This window comes from Aulonocara stuartgranti (genome assembly GCF_965226115.1).
Source record: "Aulonocara stuartgranti genome assembly, chromosome: 12".
NCBI lineage: Eukaryota > Metazoa > Chordata > Actinopteri > Cichliformes > Cichlidae > Aulonocara > Aulonocara stuartgranti.
The window spans coordinates 14,338,421-14,355,258 of NC_138948.1; the positions used below are offsets into that span (position 1 = coordinate 14,338,421).

General features: G+C 40.4%; 2 protein-coding genes across 2 annotated transcripts; one reads left to right on the forward strand and one right to left on the reverse strand.

Moving 5' to 3' along the window:
* Nucleotides 1–587: 587 nt before the first annotated feature.
* Nucleotides 588–6,539, reverse strand: znf131 (zinc finger protein 131). Its single transcript, XM_082555559.1, has 9 exons — nucleotides 6,395–6,539; nucleotides 4,249–4,402; nucleotides 4,058–4,159; nucleotides 3,038–3,182; nucleotides 2,835–2,943; nucleotides 2,558–2,749; nucleotides 2,066–2,444; nucleotides 1,784–1,914; nucleotides 588–1,570 (listed from the first exon to the last, which is right to left on the reverse strand). The coding sequence occupies exons 1-9, from the start codon at nucleotides 6,407–6,409 to the stop codon at nucleotides 1,046–1,048; spliced, it is 1,752 nt and encodes a 583-aa protein (XP_082411685.1). The 5' UTR covers nucleotides 6,410–6,539; the 3' UTR covers nucleotides 588–1,045.
* A 6,162-nt stretch (nucleotides 6,540–12,701) lies between these two features.
* On the forward strand, nucleotides 12,702–16,219 carry selenop (selenoprotein P). Its single transcript, XM_082555420.1, is given in 8 exon segments — nucleotides 12,702–12,816; nucleotides 13,386–13,615; nucleotides 13,858–14,070; nucleotides 14,199–14,316; nucleotides 14,431–14,835; nucleotides 14,839–14,856; nucleotides 14,860–14,874; nucleotides 14,878–16,219. Coding segments are annotated over 7 exon segments (1,014 nt in total). The 5' UTR covers nucleotides 12,702–12,816; nucleotides 13,386–13,412; the 3' UTR covers nucleotides 14,920–16,219.
* Nucleotides 16,220–16,838: the final 619 nt, after the last annotated feature.

Here is a 16,838-nt window from a genome sequence, read left to right on the forward strand (position 1 = left end):
GGACCCCAAAGCGCTTTACATATCCAGTCATCCACCCATTCACACACATTCACACACTGGTGATGGCAAGCTACATTGTAGCCACAGCCACCCTGGGGCGCACTGACAGAGGCGAGGCTGCCGGACACTGGCACCACCAGGCCCTCTGACCACCACCAGTAGGCAACGGGTGAAGTGTCTTGCCCAAGGACACAACAACCGAGACTGTCCAAGCCGGGGCTCGAGCCGGCAACCTTCCGATTACAAGGCGAACTCCCAACTCTTGAGCCATGAATTTTCTAGCACAATCACATCCAGCAGATATGCAACTCCATTATCCTTTTATTTTAATGTTTATTTATTTATTGGGTTTGTCTTGGTGGATAAATCTGATTGGATAAAGGAGCAGCTGTGTTTACCTGCTAATGGATGTATATAAGGCAATATGCATGTATGCACCATACACCTGGTGTGTATTACTGAACTCTTTGAAATTGCACTAATTGAAATGCTTTTTTAATTTTGTGTTTCCGTTGTTGTTGTTTTTTAAAACAGTGTTAATTTTTTAATCTTCAAGATCTAAGTATAAAGCTGGAGAACTAGCCCACTCTTGAAACCGGTTTTATTTCATAGCTGATTTTCCCCCTACAAACCACCAAAAGTTAATAAAATAAACATCATTATTAACAACAAGAGAAATCTGCAGCATATGAGCTGCAGCAACATCTGGGTCAATTTATCATAGAACGTGACCCAAGTTAAAAAAAAAAAAAAAAAAAACATTTGAAGAAAAACACAAAAATGAATTGATGGAGGACTGCCGACATCGAGAATATGGCATACGATGGCAAACAGCACCTACAGCAAGACAATGGTAACTCTGTCCATAGCAGTGAAGGCGGTGGGAACTGACATTCAACATAACAGACATCAGGACGTACTGAGGTGGCATGCGGCTTCTCACATGCAGAGATGTGTACCAAAAATAAAATGTCCATTGGAGGAGAATAAAGCTGTTAGGGACTAAGAGTGTCCAGCAGTTCATTAAAGACTCTTTTTCACATTCTCATACAACCGCTGCATGTTCTGCTTCCTCAACATTCACCATCTCTCCCTCCATCTGTACTTCCACCTGAGAGTTCACCACGTGCTGCCCGTCAACTTCAGTTGTGGTCACGTGTACAACCTGGATCTGCACTCCAGCCTGTTTTAATCTTTCCATGTCCTCCTCACACATCTCTGCCACCCCTCCATCCTCCATTACAACCGTGGCAGTCTCTTCCATCTCCATCACATCTACAGGCTCCACTGTGACGTGTTCAACCTGAATGCCGTCTTCCAACAGGACAGTTTCGGCTCCCTCTATGTTCTGTGCTGCTATGGTGAGAGCAGCGGTTGCAGCAGAGTCAGTAATGACCAGTTCGTCGTTTAACTTATCCTCGATGGAATGGACCTCTTTGAGGTGTGCCTTCAGCTCTTTCGGCTGGGTGAACCACATGTCACACATGGTGCAATGGTTGGGCTTGACTCCGGTGTGGCTCACAAGGTGGTCTTTGAACTGGTCCCAGCTGTTGAACACACTACTGCAGACCTGAAGAAGGTGGAGAGCAAAAGAAGAGGTCATGATCATAGCACAGTAATATAGGGAGTAAAGTGATACAACAAATTACAATACAACAATACAACAGTATGTACCGGGACTTTTACTTTGAAAACTGACACAAGTTTCAGTGCTGCCCCATTGAACAACTTTCCGAATCCCTTCAGTGAGAACCTGATGGCCCTGATTGAGGACAAACTGTACCTGGCATTCATAGAGTTTCTTCCGTCCCTTCTTGGCTCCCGCCCCATTCTGACAGGCTGCCATATGGCACTTCAGTGTGCTATTCCGTGCAAATCGCTCATGACAATCTGGACACTCGTAAGGTTTTTCGCCTAAAAATGGGCACAAAAGACAGACATGTGTCTCAATGTCAGAAACACAAAAACAAATCTACTGGACAACTATGATAACTTATGTTTAGTTGCCATACCTTTGTACTTTTCATTATAAACAAAGTGAGTTCAAACAGTGTGAAATTTTCACCTGTGTGCTTTCGCAAGTGCTCCTTAAAGTGTCCGAAGTGGTCAAAGTGCTTCTTGCAGTATTCACAAACATGCACTTTCTTTTGGGGTTTCTGGTTTCGAGACAGTTCCTCGGCATCAAAGTGAAATGTGCTGATGTGCTGCTTCAAGGCACCCTCTCGTGTGTAAGCTTTACCACAGTGGTTACACACGTGGGGCTTCTCCAGCGAGCCCAAGTGTGTTTTCAAGTGCTGTTTAAGATGGTAGTACAGCTTGAAGCTGCGGTCACACTTGTTGCAACGGAACATGTTGTCTGCTTGAGAAATCTGGACCTCGACAATCTCGACATTCTCCAGCACCTTGGAGGCAGTCACCGTTTCCTCATGATACACAACCTCATGCTAAGAAAAAACACAGAAAGAAAAAAAACAAAACAAAACCTCTGAGTTAATTATTTCATGCGTATCAGTTTAACAGTAGAAATCAGAAAAAATGTGCATTTCAGCTTTTATACCTCTTCTATTCCTCCTTTCTTGATCACCTGTATTGTTGGTTGCCCTTGCTGGTATTTGCTAGTTATGTCAGCAAGAAGAGCCAAAGCAGAATCATCTGATGCAGCTTGAGCATTCTTTGCCGCATCAACCACTTCCTCCAGCCCCGACTCCTCCACCTCAATGGGCCCTTCACCTATAACTTCAATCTGCACCTGCAGAACAGGGAAAATATTCAGCCTTAACAACTAAATATAGGACATCAAGCTGACTATAAAAGTGCACTGCAAGCATGCTGACCTGCTCCCCTTCCACTGAGGGTAGGGTTTCTGTAATCACATTCGACGTCTCAGCAATTTTCCTCTTTTTTCCTTTGCTCCTTGCTGTCAATGAAGAGCTTTCATTCATTCTACAAAAGAGGATCATTAAGAGGTCAAATGTTATTCTATTTATTTTTAAGTGAAATCTGGTCAATTCTAAAGCCAAAAGTGATGAGTTCTCACTTATTGTTGAGCGCTTTGATGGCTTCCTGCATCTGTAAATACTCAGCTGCTTTCCAGACATCATATGCCTCTTCTTCACCAGCTACAGCTAGTGTGGCTGTGTATGTGAACTCCATCAGCTGACGAAAGGCAGTGTTGCTCACACCTGTTAAAATATGACAGTAAAAGCAGTGGTGAGTAAAAGCTGATCGTGTGTAACAAAATATCTGTCTATCAGCAGCAAGTCCCAGCTTGGAAGACAGCAAGTCTTACAACAAACTTGGAATACTTACATTAAATATAATGCAAAATCTCTTTCTGACACCAATTTAATTTTTGAATGTCTGCATTTTTCATAGTCAGGGATGTACTTTCATATGTTCCTATCACTTAGAAAAATATTCTACATAGCTCTACTACCAAGAGGTGAGAGTGTAATGGTCAAACTATTAAAAAACAAACAAACTGAAAACTGTAAATCAAGCAAGCAAAGTTAAAGCAAGCAATAAGACTGACTGATAAATCAGCTGTCAAACACTAACCAGTATAATCTATATTAAGGATATATTATAGCCAGTATGCAAAGGAGTTCTTAAATAATGTTTCCAAGTGTTTCCACTATAAAGTTTGCCCACCAGAGAGCTAAACCATAAACTGCAATAAACTGTAATGTGTCCTCTCAGAAGGCATCTAAGTCATGAATTAAAAACAAACAAACTAAAACATAAATCTGACATCAAGCTCAATACTATTATACAATTTGTTAAGTTCTCAAACAGCAATCTTCTCATTTTTCTCATAATCCACTATGGCTCAAGCTATGATCAAGAGTACTTATTTGGATTAAGGAAGGGAAGGAGGGAAAAAAGCTTTAGTAAAAGTTGAGTTAAAATCATTCGGTTTTGTAAAACCACATTTACTCTAAACTACTGTATTAATAGTGACAGCGAAATTCATCTATAGGTGGAACAGTCTCTCTGGACATATTCTTCCTGTTATGACACAATGTAGTGCCGCAAGTATAACTAACACACTACATACCTTCTATCTCCACCAGTGGCTCTTGGGTATAATCCTGAAAAAACTTGTGGAAAAATTGACTGCATGCTGCCAACACTGCTTTATGGGCTCTGAACTGGTGTCCTGGAAAAGACATGAAAAATGGAAATTAGTGTTGCCTCAGAATTTAACGTTAAACTTATAAAGATTACTTACACCAAATGCCTGTTTACCATCCACTATCAAGGTAATATCTGTAAACTGATCCAGCTGTCGCTGTTCGTTAAGTTTGTCCATCATGACTTTGTAATGTGCTGGGTACTCGCTGCCCACAGTGGCCTCCACTTCCACCTCCACCTCCGCTGCCATTATTGTCTGATCTGTCTTCTGTAGGAAGAGAGGAAGATATATATATATATATATATATATATATATATATATATATATATATATATATATACACAACATGATCAACCTTGCTCGTTGTTACAATTTTACCACACAAATCTTTCTCGCAGCCTTATTTAAATATTATTAATTACATACTGGCATTTAATGAAGGTTCTTTTAAGTTACTTAATGTTATTAGTAACAGCTGTGTTTCCCTACTATTATATAGAAACGACTGCTCATTGTTTATGCATTACAAGACAAAGAAAATATTTTGGGACCACTGCAGCTGACACTAAATCCAAAGCAAAAAAAAAAAAAAAAAGGAAAGGACTTTTGTAGTAAAGCAGGAAGTTCACCAGTTTGTTCAGATTGTTACTGACTGATATTCGCCAATCATCTCATCTGATGTGTCAATATGAAAATGTTTTAGTGCGTTTTTTAGTTTTGGTTTTTTGGCAGAAAACAATACATATGAAGATGTTTGGCTTATTTTAGAAATTGTGTCAATACACAGTTTGTCCAGCAGGGTGTGCTCCAGCTCAACTGTTTACACTGCTCTCAAAACAGACATTCAGTCAGGTCCAGAAGTATTTGGACAACGATTCAATTTTGCCTCTGCACACAACCAAATAATATTTTAAATGAAACATTCAAGTATAGATTAAAGTGCATTAACTGTTTAGAAGGTCATTTAGGCTTTAAAACAAGTTTGTTTAAAATATAGTTTGCCATGTTCGTGGGCTCAAAAGTAACCACACAACTGAGAAGCAGTTTCATGGCCAGGTGAGGCATGATGCCTTGTGCTTCCATAACAAATTACGCACACAAAAGATTTGGAATCAACTTAGTAGCTTTTCACTGGAACACTCAAGATGAGGTCCACAAAAATACTTATATGAGGGAAGGTGCTGATTAGGCTGAAAATTCAAAACAAACCTATTAGAGAGGTAGAAGAAATTTTAGAATTGGCCAACAATCTGCAAAATTCTTGAAAAGAGCTAGCTCAGCTACAAAAACACCCAAAAAGCACCCACAAAAGAAGAGGACTACAATTTCCTGCTCTAGGGGGAAAAAAAACCTTCCCAACATCTAATAGAATCAGCACTTGAGGTTTGAGGTGTACTATTGTCTAACAATCAAGAGCCTTCATAAAAGCAAAAACTGGGTTTACAACAATTTGTCTTTAAGACTATTCCAGGCAAAGTCAAAAACAGGCAAACAGCTCATAAGCTGTAACAGACCACATCTTCACTGGTGATTATTGATCACGCAGAGCAGCAGGATGAATTCTAAAGTGTACAGGGCTCTACACCCTGTTCATATTCAACCAAATGTGGGTGGCGTCATTCCTGCAACCACAGTGAAACTTCTCCGGACTCAGCTCAACAGTTCATGCTTTTTAGATACTGACAATTCCGAAAAGAGAGACTCACAAAGAGACGAGCAGGAACTGAAGGCACGCGTAGTTATGGCCTAGCAGAGCATTTAACAGCAGGAAATGATTAGTTGATTAATCCAGTAAACAACAGTGTTATTAAAAGCTTCGTTGACAGGAAGAAAGTTGCTGCCCTTTGTAACGCTGTACAGTAATGGCACTACGTGATATTTCCCACTTTCTCAAGTTAAACTAATTTTTGTTTCTTTGATTTGTAGTCAGCGATTTACACAATTTGATACGTCCTTATTAATGTGGTACAACATAATGTAAACGTCAAAAGTTTTCCCATTAAGGGAGCATGTTTAGAATTACAGGGCGGTGTCTTAAAAGAAGGGAGACCTGAACGATAAATCGTAAACATTTAATTACTACCGGATATTAAATAATACCACTGAAAGGTTTGGTGTGCTTCAAATCCTTTTTTGGCACATGTTAGCTGAGCTCCGTGTTAGCTTAACTAGCCAACACATAACCCTCCCCCCAAACCGAGACACAGAATAAGCCATTTCACACACTCGACGGACGCGTCTTACCGCAACCCCGCTTACCATGAATAGACACATCGCCACAACCCTTTTGGTACTGTAACATGACGGAAATAAACATGGTACAGCTCCACAGTGTTGCAGGTAACGGGCCTCTTAGCACGCTCGCCATTTCGCGTTTGACAATCAACATTACGTCATCAAACCGCGCATTAAAAAACACTTTTCCCTGACAGATATTCTAATTGTAACCATAGAGGGTCGAAATACACATTGCAAGCCATCGGCATACATACCTGAAGTTTGGTTATGCTGCTTTAGAAAGTTATTTAGCGATAATATTTCCTTCGACGCATGTACCGATGTCCTACTCTCGTTGCTCCAAAAAGGGCGGTCGTTCAAGCTTCAGGCCTCGGATTCCCAGAAACCCTTGCGAAGTCAAGGACGCCGGGGAGCGTTGCTTGGTGACAATAGAAAAAGACAAACACTTACCTGGCTGGGGGAAATAACGACTACCAAACAAACAAAAATTTAAAAACTTTATTCTCTTGTCACTGAAGTTCCTTTATTTTAATTTATTCAACATATCCACATTCTACATTTTGGGGGAAAAAAACTTAATTCAACTGAACTCTCACTTTCATCATTTACTTTTTATTAAACGCATGTATTAACTTGAACCAATTTTTTCTTGTGTATGACAAATTAAAATAAAAGTATGAAAACAAAAAAATGGCCAAATGGAAACTTTCACCGGATAGTGGCCTGGAAGATCAAAGTTCGGTTAAGTTCATCCTACTACATAAGGGGGATTAGTGCGCTTGATGATTAACACGAGTTGAGTTAATTATCTTAAGAAATTCCAGCTGAAACTCGGAAGCTCTGTTAAATTGAGGAGATGGGTGCACCAGGACAACTTTGCTCTAAAATAAAACTTACTACACTTTTAACTTGGTAGTCTCACACCACATGTCACATGTTGGCAGTGTAACTGGCAGTTTGTGGACACAAATGCAGGACTCATGAGATGAGAAATAGTTCAAGTTCAAGTTCAAATTTTATTCGCCACATGCAGTGGCAGGTTGCCCTGCAGTGGAATGAACCCGCCCCCCGACCTTACACACACGACACAGACATCACACGGGGATACAAGTCAGAGAACGGTTGCATTCCAGAAAAAACACTGAAATGTACACTACAATGGGAAAGTACAAGAGGAAAAAAAGAGACCTCTACTCATGCTGGGCTATAGGACAGCATGAGAACAGGAAACAAAAAACTCCTCTGCACAGAAAGCACATAAATGTCTACAGTACAACATTATAGAGCACATGACCAGCAACAGGGTTGGGTAGGGGATAAGGAGTAATCCCAGGCAACACAGCAACCATCCTGCCACTGCACCGTCTCTCCAACGTGGGCCCAGACCCGCCTGGTGTTCCCAGGAGGCAACAAGCATCGAAGGCATTGGAAGGGGAAGGGGGATGTGTGAGTGCTTATCAGTGTAAGTGTATGTGTGTGCGTGTCCATAATTCAGCTGAGACAGTGTCCTTCGCCCTACCAGGCTAAGTAAACAATCTACCAGCCAACCCAGGTGGCCTTGCATGGAGTGGGAAGGAACAGACTCAACACAGTCGTAATCAGGGAGTTTTTGTTCGGCTCCAGCCTTGAGCCCACAGCTGGCGCCGAGGGGATATCAGCATTAAATACACTCAAAATCCATCTTTAATTCTGAACCTCACAGGAAGACAACAAGTCCAAAACATTCGCAGGATAGCAGAACACAGGAGACAACAAAAGACAAAAGAATACTGAGACAGTATACACAAGATATTGAAGGGAGATGTAACAGGTGAGGACACAGATGACTCCACTATCAAAGTACTCAGAAGGAAGTTAAATTAAACCATGATGCCCTGGGATGTCCTATCCTGGGTTCAAGTAACGAACGGACTCTCTTTCCAGCGCCCTGGCATAGACTTTATCAGGGAGGCTGAGGAGGAGTGTGATCCCTCAATAGTTGAACACACCTGCTGTCCCCCTTCTTAAAGATGGGAACCACCACAATCCAGAGGTACCACCCCTGATCTCCACGCAACATTACAGAGGTGTGTTGATAAGACAGCCCTACAACATCCAGAGCCTTCAATAACTCAGGGCAAACCTCTCATCCACCCCAGGGGTGCATAACCAAGGAATTATTTAACTGCCTTAGTTACCTCGACAGTTCCCCACCCAAAGGTGCGGGGAACGAACCCTCTTGTCCTACGTACAGGCAGCAAGTCGATGGGATACTAGGATACCCACCCCAGCACGCCACCTCTCACCACGGGCAACTCCAGACTGAGACAGAGTCCAGCCCCTCTCCAGGACACTGGTTCCAGAGCTCAAGCCATGCGTTGAGGTGAGCCCAACTTTATCTAGTCGTGCCAAATTATGTATCGCCGACAGAAATTGTTTCCCCTGCATCGGGACCTTGGCACAACATCGGACGGGATTATTTCAATAAACCAATAACATTTTGACTGATCATTATTTGTATCCTTCAGTGACTATACAGAACTGTACTGAGCTAAAACCTCCAAAATTTCAGAAGCAATAAGTCTTTGGACAAGGGGAACAAATTGTGTCAGGATCACCCTGATATTATTTGTATCCCACTGTAACTTTACTGTATAAAGAGCTAATATCTCTCAAATTTCTGGAGTAGTTAGTCATTATTAGAAGTGTTTATGAACTAAAAATCATGAATGTGGGATACTGTTTGTCCGTGATTTCAAAAGGCCAGTGCATGCTCCCGACACAGGGGAAACAAATTCTTTCGGGGATACATAATTTGGCAAGACACCTCCACCACGATAAGATAGCATTTCGTGGAGGGGTCATCAGAATAAAACATCAGAATAAAACAGGAAGATCACCATAACTGAATGAGAACACTAAATTAACATGACACAGGAGACACTGAAAGACAAAACACAGTGAGGATTCTAGAACAGAATGAAACACAAAAGGGAATTCATTAAATGCTACTTAACCTAGGCACACATAGACCTCTGGAATATATAAATCGCATCCAGGAAAAATATCAACAATACAACCTGTGTCCAAGACTGACCACGACACTTAGCTCTTTCATATACACTAGTTTGGTGAATAGTTGTTAGTAGGCTCTGTTGAAAATGTTATGCATTATTGTAATTTGATCAGTGTGGCATTAAAATAGGTTACAGTATATACCACAGCCCCAGGCTCTATAAATCAATAACTTGGCAGGTCAGTCACATCATGTTCTATTTTGTCAGCTGATTGCTACAATGAAATTACGACACCACCTCAATGCACCGATCAGGTGATATTCTTTTAAAGACCTTTAGTCAGGAATCAGAATCCATCATAGAACAGAAACAGTACCAATGAAGGTTATCAGTGATCTTCTTATGGCCTCTAACTGTGGACTCATCTCTGTACTTGAACTGCCAGACCTCAGTGTAGCATCTGATACTGTTGATCATTTACTGCAGAAATCAGAACACATCACTGGCATTAAAAGAAATGTGCTGCACTGGGGAAAATTGAGAATCAAATCTATCTGATAGACTCCAATGTGTTCATGTAAATAGGGGGACTTCACACAGCAAAGTTTGTCATGGAGTTCCCCAGGGTTCTTTTCTGAATCAAGTGCTTTTTACATTAAACATGGTTGCCTTATAGGCAATTTTATAAAAAACCAAAGACATTTCTATTGCTATGCAGATGATACCCAGCTTTGTTTATTCATAAAGTCAAATAACACATATCCTACATAATTTCAGACAGGCTGAGATAACGCTGCTCAGCCATAAAAATCTAATGCTCGACAGGGACTAGAAATCAAAATCACACTTCTTCCTTTTTAGCTTCTCTTCACTAGCTGCCCGTTAAATTCAAAATTGAATTTAAAATATTTTCATATACTAAATGCCTAATAAGAGAAACTCCAGCTTATCTTAAAAATTCAAATAAAGCACTTCACTGTCAGACTGCATGCATACTTTTGGTTCCTAGATTTCTAAAAGTAGAATGGGAGGCAAAGCCTTCAGTTATCAGGCCCTTCTCCTGTGGAACCAACTCCCAGGGAGGGCTGGGTGAGGTGACTGTTTACAATCCATTATGCTGCAATAGGTTTAAGCTGCTGGGACAGGTTTGGCACCAGACCATATTGAACTGGACAGGCAACCAACTTTGCTTGACCAGGCAACGAACAAAATAAGATATTATTAATTACAACCGTATATGCATAATACACTGTTAAATCCTCCCAATTCTTTCGATCTTTGGGCTGAAGGAAGGACAATACTCGGTGTATAAATGCCCAATCAACAATTACTTTATTACATACAATACAACACTTTTGAGCATGAACCATCCGGATGGGGAGACATGCATGAAGAGGGACACAGCAAATCTCAAACTAGGTGGAGGGTTACTCAAACTGGCCCCCACCTAGTTGTAAAAACTTAAACATTCACATTCTTTCTAACTCCTAGCGAGCCTAACTTATGGCCTTGGCTCCCTATTTTGTCTGCCTTCAACAACGGTGGGGGTGAAGCTCCCGTGGAATGTGCTCTGTCTCCTCTACTGTCAGAAAAAGCAAAGTCCTGACTATCTGAAAACAGTATTTCTTATAACTCAGCAGTATAATGCATCATAAACAATATCATTCATTCACACTGAATCAGCAGTCTAATGTAATACAAATCAGTTTAATAACTGTAATAGTTATCACCTTCTTCTAATTCAGGAGAATAATACAAACTAAAACTACAAAATAATTTCACAATCTTTAATTAGGGGCATAACATGGCATAAGATAATATTATAATCCCACAACACTCATAGAGAAATGCAGCTACAGTAATAAATATAGCAGGCATCTCTTAATTGTAGACAACAGTACACCTAAATCATTGGATCAACTGGGTTTTCTTTGTACTAATATAGGGTCTTTACCATACAATATAAAGCACTTTAAACCAATTGTTGTTGTGAATTAGCACTATATATATATGAGGCTAAATTGAATTAAATTCATAGACATTAGTAACCACATTCACTCTATGCACTCCATGTGTGGACTGCAACAGCATAACCTCCTATTAACTCTACAGTATCACTTGTGCTTTTACTTACGTGCTGCAGTGTGCATAACTGCTGGTGTTTTTCCTTACTTCTTATCATTAGCATAATCCTCTGTCATCCCCCGAGGTAAAACTACAACAGATATTGCTACAGTATTTGGCCGTTGTGTTCCTGGCACAGACTCTTTGAATCAGCAGGAAATTTGCTGCTCCATCTGTCATCTGTTTTGTATCAAATATATCAATATGGGAATATGGAAGGATGAACTTGTAGAGACATGAAGGGCGTTGGAACAGTGCAAAAACACAGTCAGTTCCAGATATCACCTTATAGTTACATCACCATGTCTGCTAAGGCTTTTTAATTCCTTGATGAACCCCAAACTCACCGATATTTGCTTACCTGGTTAAAACCAAACTGGACTTTGCGCTTTCTCAATTACATGGCCCACATCTGCAGAAAGATAACACTCTAAGAGTGTTTGTACTTTGAGTCCGTTTACAGCTTTTATATAATCAAACTTTGGATTGCTTGCTTACTTCAATATGGCCCCTAACAAGGTTACCGAATGTACTTTCAAAGTATTTTTTTTCATTAGACTCTTTTGCTGTTCTTAGCCTTACTGGTTCTCTGCACTTTAGCATTTTCCCCTTTGTTGTTTGAGTGATTTAAATTCCTCTTTCAGTGGAAGCATATAAGAACTTGAGTATTATTTACTTGATCTCTAAATTTCTGTACTATTCATTACTCATGAAGCTTTGTTTATCTTATCATGCTTATGCATTAAGCTGCAGCATTCCTCAGTTGTGCCAGATATGCATATATGCATGGGCCTTCCCTACATGTTTTTCTGTGACTTTTCAGAAGCATGCTGGACACCCACCAGAGTCCCGCCCTGTGTGTTCTGCAGAAAGTAAGAAAGAGAATTGCACAATCTTCTTCCATATTTTGGCTTCATGATATACCTATATATGATATGTTACATATTAACAAATCAACAGCTTTGATTTACAAGTCAAATGCACACACTATCTCCAGCACTTACATAAGATAGGCAAAACTTTTTTGTCCTCACACATTCCTTAAGGTCCCTTTAAGGACAAACTACCCTTTGGAAACTGTACATGTGCCATTATAAACATCTGTGTCCTGTCAGCAAGCGGATTTCATGCACTGTGACTTTTTAACTTGATAAAAGTGTGATGATCAGCATACTGCTGTGACTGAACTTTGTCCTCCTTCCTGATAGAAAAACAACAGGGAGGCTATATAAGGAGGGACAGAGGAGGAGGAGGCTTGTTTTTGTTCAGAGAGTTGCAGCCACGCAGAGCTGAACAGAGGGTAGGAAACTTTTTAACCAAAGGGTAAGTAACAACATTTATTATATTCTGTTAACTTACATAAAGTAAAGACCTATAAGTCAATGTTTAACTGCTGCAATAAGTAAACTGTTAAAAAACAAAACCAAAAAAAACCCCATTAGAAACCAGACGTTGGGGTATTTCGCAATATAGAATTTTTTGATGAGTGCGCAGGTTCTCTCTGCATAAACTACAACAAATATTTTGCTTGAACTTTTCTGCTTGTCATATATTGCAGAACATATTTTTTAATATAATATTCAGTCACAAATCCTCTTAAGTTATATTTTTATATTACTTTTTGTATTTACTGCATCACTGGACTAAAATTTGTGTTGCAACACCAGTGAAAACTTCATAAAAGTGCTCTGCTCACTCTTACTAATTGCACAGATTTTGTTATATACCCTATATCAAGTCCAGAAAGATTCCTAGTATGATATGAGGAATGTAAAAAATTGAACACCTTCTCTGACCTTTTGTACTAATAGGCTGTGTTTTTCTGCTGAGTTTCATGCATTTCTTTCTGTTCCTTTCTGTTTTTTCTACCCTGTTCCTCTCTGAAACTAAAGTTGGGGCAGTAAGGAGGCGCCACAGAAATGTGGGCAGGCCTCAGTCTGCTCCTCACTCTCTGCCTGCTCCATGGGGGTGGGGCAGAGAGTGAGGGGGGAGGGCCCCGCTGTCAGCCACCTTCAGACTGGAGGATAGGAGACGTGGAGCCTATGAAGGGGTCAGTAGGTCGAGTGACGGTAGTGGCCCTTTTACAGGCCAGCTGACTGTTCTGCTTGGTGCAGGCTTCCAGGTATGTGCCCGTCATATGACAATGGTTGTATATCACACTTCTCATTATTTATAACACAAAAAGTGTCATGACAATGGATCAGCCCTGTGGCAAAGCACAAGAGACTGGTAACTGAGATATTATAGGAGATTTTTAAATTTGTTAAAACTGTCAAAGAAATCTTTCTATTCATATTCATAGAAGACATTTTTACTTTGACATATTGCTTTGATACTGATTCCCAATGCTCTTCTTTTGAGCAGACTAGATGGCCTGCAGCAGAAGCTGGAACGTCAGGGTCTTAAGAATGTGGTCTACATGGTCGTTAACCACCAGGGGGAGCAATCACGACATCTGCACCCTTTGCTGGAGGCCAAACTTTCCAAGAACATCATACTCTACAAGCAGGACGGGCAACAGCCTGATGTTTGGCAGACTCTGGCTGGAGAGAAAGATGACTTTTTCATTTATGACAGGTTTGACATGAAGTGGAAAATTCAGTTACATTTTTCTGGAAAAACCAATAGAACATTGTAATTTTGGACAACATATCTCACCTCCACAAGCCTAATCTTACAATGCTTTTCTGTCCCTTTGCAAACAGGTGTGGCCGTCTAACCCACCGCATTTCACTTCCATACTCCATCATTGGACAGGGCCATATTGCGCAGGCAATCAAAGACACCTACTGCAAACGCCTATGTGGCGACTGCACACATGAGGTATAGATCAAATCTAACAGAGAGTTGTTTTTTAAGTGAGGTAATATGATCATCATATTATAATTGTTTAATCAGAGGCAAGATCTTAAACTGAATCTCTGCTTGTAATTTCAGAGTGCTGAGATCCCAGAGGAGTGCAAAGATAATGCAGAGGTCCAGCCTGATGTCCCAGCTGAACAGGACGACACCAGACATGGTCATCACCATGGTCATGGTCATCAGAATGGTCACGGTGATCAGAATGGTCATGGTCATCAGAATGGTCACGGTCACGGCCACCATGGGGATAATCACGATGTTCATCCTCGTGGCTTTGGCCATGGCAGTGATCACAACAATGGCCATCATCATAGAAATCACAATGGTGCCGACCAGACACAGCACGGTGTTAGACCACATGGGCATTTCCATGAAGGTGACATGCCTCAGACCCAGCATCATTTTGATTTAGGCCAGATTCCCCAGGACGTGCACAATCAACAGGTGGCACAGGAGGCTCATGCAGTCATTGAAAGGCCTTGATTATCTAGGAAGAACAGGTGAAAGTTAAAGTACAACTGACAGGGTCTGACGGGCTCTGACAATGAAATTAAGAGCAGCTGATGCTGACACTGACGCAGGCTGTTTGGCGAGGCAGGGAGTGAGCAGCCAGTCGGTCTCTGACACTGTGATGAGGCGTTACCCACCTCCTGACGGTGACACGGGCTGATAGGCGATGCAGTCAATGACGTTAGGGAAACCTGACAGTGACGCTTGCCTCACGCTGCCTGACAGGAGCCTCAGCCAGCCCAGTGAGCCTGACCCCCAGGTGTTGTTAGCTGAGGATGAGAGCAGCTGTAAGCTGGTTCTGATGTCAGCTTCATATTAACACCAGTCAGCAACACCGGGGCCAAATGCTCTTTTTACCAACAAGTATTACCCTGAGAGAGGAGGGTGGGCATTCCTGACAGTAGAGCAATGGGTTAAATTAGAGTCAAGCAGCTATTGTGAGCTTATCATTGAAGTAATTTGAATATCATTTAAAGAATATCGCAATTTTAACTATCTCAATGTATCTGTCAGTGGGTTGCCCTCCTCCTTTCTCAGGAGTGTATGTGATTGTCATGTTTTCAAATTAGCCCCCCCATTATGTTTTTTCCATCCTTTATGAAACCAGATGCAGAAACTATGATCTAGTGGCGTCTGTATGATGTCAGGCTGGAGAAAAAGGAGAGGGTAGTTCAAAACATGATAAACGCTTCAAAGTTTTTAAAGTTCAGAAGTAGAAATGACACAAAAAACTGCAAATAAAAGTAAAAGTAATTTAGAGGAAATAGTAAACAAGAGCATCACAGTTTATGAATTAGTTAAAAATATGTCTTAAGGTTGTATTTGCTTTTTTATTAGGGAAGTCCAATAGCACTGATCCATTACTGAGGAAACCCCCTAAAAGACATTTAAATATAAATCTAAAAACTATAGACCAATCATTTTTTTGTGGGGCATTCTATCGATTATCATTCTTAAGTACATATATAACAGCAGTAACTAACACATGTTTTGTGCACAAGCTTTAACATATCTCAGGTGTGACCTTTTTCCATAAGAGAAAATCTTCAAATTTTGAGTACTAACAGTACAATTTATTCTTTCACTTTTCTTTTTACCAAATTTGGTATTTAGCCTTCAAAGTTCACACATTGCTACAAGGCTTTTTTCTTTTTTTTGAAGTTCAGGAAGACAGCAAGGAAAAACGAGAGTAAAGCAATGAATGACTGTTTGAATACGCTCTGTTCTTAGTGATGGTTTCAGTGGGAAGACATCAGTCACCCTGAAAACCTGAAGATCGGACATAGAACTGTATTGGAATTGTATGCAAGGTGAAAAATGAGAGTTGAATAAAGATGGCTCAATTACTCTTCTAGTTTTCGAGTATCTTCTTTTTTTCTTTCAGTGTATATATTACATGTGAATGAGGGGGATCATATTAGCTGCAATATAGTATCCTGTCCCATTTAATTCAGTAGTCACAGCTGATACTGTTTACATCAAAACAGTCCTCATACATTAAAAAAAAAACAAAAAAAACATTGATCTTCCTTACACCTTCATGTGGGCAATTTACAACATAAGGAAACTATTCTCTCACTAGAAGAATAATTGTAAGTAATGGACTGCTTACTGAAACATGAATAAAAAAGGAAGTCTGCTAAAATGGTGTGATATCTGGCTTTCCTCATTTCCATAGGAAATGGAAATATTCTCACTGCCTTCCTCTCTCAGCTCAAATATGAGTGGTGCTGCCAGGTAGGTTTAAATGTGAGAGTATTTTTATGATTGTATGGTTGTCTGTGTTAATCCTGTAATGGACAGGAGGCCCATCCAGAGGGTACCCACCTTTACAAAGCTCAAGGGAAAATGGAAAAGTGAAGATACTAGATGTCACATAAAACATTACCTAGTAAAAGTAATTTTATTATGGAAATTATGATACAAATAAACATCGCTTTATAAGAAAATATAGGTAAATAATACTATTAAAC